Here is a 5760-nt window from a genome sequence, read left to right as displayed (position 1 = left end):
CACGCTTTGGTGTTGGATGAGCCTGAGGAGGTGGAGGGCTTTCCACAACGCAGGGATCAGACAAGACAGTGTCAGAAATAGGGAGAACTTCACCTTCCACCGTACGCACCCAACCTTGGCATATGAACGTGTGTCCACAAGATCCACACCACCAGTGCTCACACTGGGAAGCCATTTGCAGCTGCTGCAGTGACTGGAGCAGAGCACAGCAGCCACAGGCATGTACCCACCAACAACGTGAAAATCACTGAGGGTCAGCGACCCCAACCCACGGCCCTGTCGCCCACCCCAAGCCCTTCCTGGCCCTGTGAGCTGCCCTCGTGCATCCCCTTGGCTGGGGACGCAGCCTCCTGCCCGCGCTCAGTGTATTGCCTAAAATCCCAACTCCCCTCCTCGATCTCCCGTGAAGGATGCCTTGCCTGAGCTCACCCACTCAGGGTGAAAATTGGAAAGAAGGTCTCAAATTTTTGCAGGAACAAATCCCCAAGGAACCACGTTACGATGACCCAGGTTCACACAGCTCCGTCCCCAAACCCTACGCCAGCTGTCCAGTAATTGCACTCGTATGTACAGGAAAAAGAAAGCTACGAAACAAAACAAAAATCAGTATTTTTCTTTTCGATGATTCACCCGCATTTGTCTGATAGTCGGACACATGCATGTCCTGCTGGCTTCTAGCGATGGTCACGCATGCAAGACTTCAGTCCGAGTTACAAGTTAGGGATCCTTTAGGTAGGAGCGTTTCCTTTGTGTCGTTCATTTCTTGTCCTCTTCGCCTGAAACGAATGGGAAAAAAAAAAAAAAAAGAGAAGAAAAAGTGTTGGTGAGGGTTCAAAAGCAAACCAGCTCCCTGTTTTTGTTATCAAAAGAGGTTGCTCCTGGGTTGATCCCAGAAAGGACTTGGGATCCCATCTGCACAGAGCTGGTCTGACAGCAGCTGCGGCAGCTCAGGCTGCATAAGGTGGAGGAGGATGCTGAGGGGCGAGGAAGGGCTCAGCAGGCTCAGCCTGGAGCAGGTAGGAAAAGGGATGAGGTGGAGCCATGCAGGCAGGAACAACGGGAAGGTGAACAGGCTGGGATTCCTCGTTATCGCTCCTAACGAGAGCAACAAGCAGCACCCAGGGAAAGGCAGCAGCACAAGGGAGGAAGCTCACTGCATCCCACTGCCCATCCCATATAGATGGACAGACACTGCTCCATGGGCTGACACCACTTACACACACTAGAGATAGATATTTACATCCATAAATACTTCCAGAACAATTAGCATGGACCAATCTACCCACTGCAGTCACTGTCCCAGCCCCAGGGCTGCTCTCTTCCCTACTCCCACCCTACTGATGGATGGAGCTGGACATTGAAGGCAACAGGGAACACACAGCCCCAAGGAAAGATACGGTGTTCAGCTTGAACTTGGTGTCAGCAGCCTTGGAATCCCTGTCAGAGCCTGACTCTCACTAACTAGATCCTCAATTTTCAAGGAGTCAACAGCAGCATCCCCGGCCCCCTAAGGCAGCAGCTACTCTTCAGCTCAGGGATGAGAGAGACCCTGCTGGCAGCTCGGTCTGCACAGAAAAGAGGTTTTTTACCTTAAAAAAAAACACTCACAAGGCAGCACTTTCTGAGAAGAGTTAGAAAAATCCCTTATCGTGCATCTTTCGGCTGTATTTCTCTATCTTTCATCACTGCACGCAGCAGAGAACCGCTGTTACTGTGCTGGTGATAAATAGGGGTCCTGCCTGGGGTTACCAGTGAAGCTCCGCGCCTGCTGCCAACCCTGGTGCCGACAAGCTTCCAGGGGAATTCATAAATAACAGGGGAGAGAAAAGGGAAAAAAAATAAAAAATAAAAAATTCACAACTTCTGCCAAAATTTCTTTCCAGCTGGAGAGCCCAGCCCTTGCATCCCGAGATAAAATTGATGCGGCAATGGCAGCAGCCCTCTGCGTGGCCTCCGCGCCGCCGGCTTCAGAGCAAAGCAGGGACGTCGGCGACCCCACTGTATTAAATCTTATTGCAACAACCAAAATTCATCTTCTCTGAGTTGCAGGGGTGTCTCTTCAGCCCCCACCAGCTGACACGTGGGTGGTTCTTGGCCAGCCACGGTGCTTCCCCTCAATGCTTCACCCTGGGATGGGGTAAACAGGGGGGTGGCAGCGTGTACACTGGGCAGGGACAGGAAGGGGACACAGCTGCAGCGCTGACAGAGAGTGTTTAACCATGGTGGGTGCTCTTCAAAATGTTTCTGTCAGGTCTCTAAGTAACACCCTCCCTGGCACAGAGCGAGTTGGGTGTTTCCACAAGGTCTGCAGTCATCTGAGGGTCCAACACCCACTTTGCTTTAAGATGATGCGGGTCCCTATGTGCCGGCCCTCTCCTCTCCACACACTGGTGACAGGAGCAGGGAGGACATGGGGATTGCAGGAACACTGGGACAGTCATGATCCATCTGTGTCCTGCCTCACATCAAGCTTCTTGGGGTTCTCACAGCCCTTCAGCTCTTGCAAAACTGCAACTGAACAACACGAGCTTATCTCCTACAAGATCTGCTCCTCACTGGGAGAGAACAGCCTTTTGGGGAGGTTTCTCCATGTTGCTTTGGACTTTTCTCTTAACAGGTTCCTGTAAAAAGTGATGCTGGAGGGATGCAGACTCCAGCCACCAGCCTGGATCGCTCCCTCCACTGAGGAAAACACTGCAGCCCTCGTAGTTCTGAAAATTGCCCGTCTGCCCACTGCACCAGGGGACCCTGAGCTTCAGCCCAGACCCCAGACCCTGGGAGAAAGCCAAAAGAGAAACCCTCCTCCCATCCCTTCACAACACCGGGGCAGCAGCACCCAGAGCTCCCCTCTGCTCTTCGTTTTCTCAAGCCCAGCACATGCACACCCAGAAATAAACAAGAGGGAGGGGAAAAGATCAAGAAATAAAAAGCAAGAGAGCAGAGCTATAAAATCCTATCTGGAGAGATTCCAGCACCAAAAGGTGCAGCACTGCTCTCCTTCAGAGCATCCCACAGCTCCAGGGAAGGACTTGGCCCATGGGGATGCATCCCTCCCCCAACGCCAGCGCCAGCCAAGGTAGCTCCACGCTGAGATTACCCTACAAGGGCAGCAACGGCCGCTCGCTCCGACTCTGCACCGCGCCGGGGAGAGGGACGCCTGCTCCTCCCCAGGGAAAGCGGGCAGCTGCGGCAGCCCCTGGGTGCTGTCAGGGGCTGTCTGTGTCCCCAGGTGTGGGTGCGTGGGGGAGATGAGGGTGAGCAGCTCCTTCTTGCTACATGCTGCAGGTTTTATGTGATGGGATACGGAGATTTTGGTCCCTGCAGATTTTGGGCTGTCTCAGAGGGATGCAGAGCTCCAGCTGGCCCTGGCAGGGAGTGTGACACACTTGTCACACTACACAGCCACCTCTACTAGCTGGTCTCCTTTGGGAGGATGGATATTAAAGCATAAAGTTGACCTACATTGCAGATCAGAGGCCGAACCTCCCTTGGTGGTGGAGATGCTCCACCCAAAGGTGCTATCTCGCCTGCACATCAGCTGCGGTGGCAGAAAGCTGCAGAGCATGGTGCTGCTCACCAGGGAGGGGAGAGGTACCCAGTGCTGTGGCCACCACCTTGCAGCTCCTACAAAATCACCCAGGAGCTGCCGTCCTCATCAGGCATAAGGACAAACGGCTGCATTAATGCTCATCTGCCACAAAACATGCCAAGACAATTCTTGTGCATCAAACTTCTGATTTTCAGTGACTCTGCTGCTGTCGGGGCAGCCCAACCTGCTCCTGCTTTCACCACAGCACAGGTGAGAAACGGTGGAGCCCCAGCACCCAGGCAGGACCTGCTGATGAATGTGCTGGAAACACATGAAAACACCACAGTGGCAACACCGACACCTGCGATGGGTTTGCTTCGAGATGGTGAAAATCCAGTACCTGAAGGGGCTCCAGGAAGGCTGGAGAGGACTTTGGACAAGGGCAGAGAGTGATAGAACAAGGGGTGATGGCTTGAAACTGGAAGAGTGGAGATTGAGATGAGATCTAAGGAAGAAATTCTTCACTGTGAGGGTGGTCAGACACTGGCCCAGGTTGCCCAGAGAAGCTGTGGCTGCTCCTCCCTAGAAGTGTTGAAGGCCAGGTTGGATGAGGCTTTGAGTAACCTGGTCTAGTAGAAGGTGTCCCTGCTGATGGCGGGGGGTTGGAACTGAATGAGCTTTAGGGTCCCTTCCAACACAAACCAGTCTGGGATTCTATGAGGAGTCCCCAGGGATGGTGCATGGCCATGGCAGTGGGCAGAGAGTGCATGGAGGAGCACAAACACCAGGGTTATCCCAGTGTCCTGTCTGGATTTCGTACCTTTTGAGAACCACTCAGAAAAAGACTTCTGCAAGGTCTTAGCACAGATGCCTGGAAACCTTCCTCCTGCATGCCACAGGGCTCCAAAAGCAATACACTTAAATGTGGAGAGGACAGCAAATATTAAAACTACTAGGCAAGAGGTCCTTGAGGGTGGTCAGCCCTTGTGAACCTGCCAGCAGGTGTCTGTGTGATAGACACCTTGAGAGGGTCTTGAAGAACATCTCCACATTCCTGGCCAGAATATCTACAGGTCCCAGCAAGCCATGCGCTTCCACTGCATCCCAAAACTGAGACAGCAGAAACCTCAGAGAGGCCAGGATGGGTGAAGGCAGCACTACACACAAGGAATGCAAGATGAGAGGCTAGGAGTGACTGGGATGATGGGGAGAGGAATGTAAAGCACTGACACCACAGTGAAAACTGAAGAGTCTCAGCTTTCTGCCACTTCAAGGACAAGGAAAATCCAACGTCATGGAAACACATCTAAATCTGATCATGGAAACTTATCTAAATCTGATCAAAGCAGAAACTTTTCCATGCAAAACCTGAATCAGCAGAACTTGCAGCTAGACTTGCAGCCCTCAACTGAACACCCTTGGCCATCCCTCGGAAGGTCCCATGCTGGAGACCATCCCCAAGCACTACCTTGCAGAGGCCAAGCAGTAGCCTGTCCCCTGGCCAAGACTGCCAGGTAAACAGCTGCTTCATGGGCTTTTTAGACCTTCTTTTGAAGCAAAACAGAGGCCAGTGTGGGAAAGGAGATCCTGTCTGGGTACAGGGTCCCTGGGCTGTGTTATCAGCTGGTTTTCCAAGCCACCTTTACCCAAGGTGGTCCAAGCAGGTCTCCACCACACACAACCAAGACTTTGGCAGAAACATGAGAACACAACGTTCAGGGATGAGACACATAAGAAAGCCAACCCTTGCTTTGGAGTCCTGCAGGTTTTCAACTGGTGCTCCCCGCTCCACGTGTGTCTTACCGTCCTGAGAATGCCTGGTAAAAAAAAAAATCACAACACCACATTTAAAAGTGACTTTTTGAGGGTTTTTTTTTTGTTTGTTTGCTTTTCAAAGCCCAGAGAAATTAGGAAGATGCAGGATTTCAATTCTTTCTTTCAAACGTGATGAGTGAAGCGTGATTTTGCCCCATAGCTGTGACTGAATAGCTGCATGGGAAATCCTTGCTGGATGAGACACAGAGAGACCCGTGAGCATCATGACCATGGGGATGAAGGTGGCTCAGAGGACCCGGCATGTCGGGAGCATGGCATGGGAGGAGGAAAGACACTGAGCTGGTATGATGGGACTCAAAATGATCGTACACCTGCTAGAAACCCTGCTGTGCTCAGAGCTGTGCTCTATTGTAGCAAAACCAGGACAACAGAGCTGAAGAAAAGCCCTTCCTCCA

The 5760-nt window shown here is 52.3% G+C and overlaps 1 protein-coding gene across 1 annotated transcript in view; it reads right to left on the bottom strand.

The window, feature by feature from the left end:
• Positions 1 to 700: 700 nt before the first annotated feature.
• LOC104530429 (sarcoplasmic/endoplasmic reticulum calcium ATPase 3-like) overlaps positions 701 to 5760 on the bottom strand; it is a gene marked incomplete at its 5' end in the record, with an annotated part of 18327 nt that continues 13267 nt past the window's right edge. The window contains 2 exon segments of the mRNA XM_029086743.1: positions 701 to 776; positions 5274 to 5346. Of these exon segments, the coding sequence (XP_028942576.1) occupies positions 701 to 776; positions 5274 to 5346 (149 nt within the window).

The sequence above is a fragment of the Antrostomus carolinensis genome, unplaced genomic scaffold, assembly GCF_000700745.2.
Source record: "Antrostomus carolinensis isolate BGI_N321 unplaced genomic scaffold, ASM70074v2 scaffold26909, whole genome shotgun sequence".
Classification (NCBI taxonomy): domain Eukaryota; kingdom Metazoa; phylum Chordata; class Aves; order Caprimulgiformes; family Caprimulgidae; genus Antrostomus; species Antrostomus carolinensis.
This window is presented reverse-complemented; position numbering and strand designations above follow the sequence as displayed.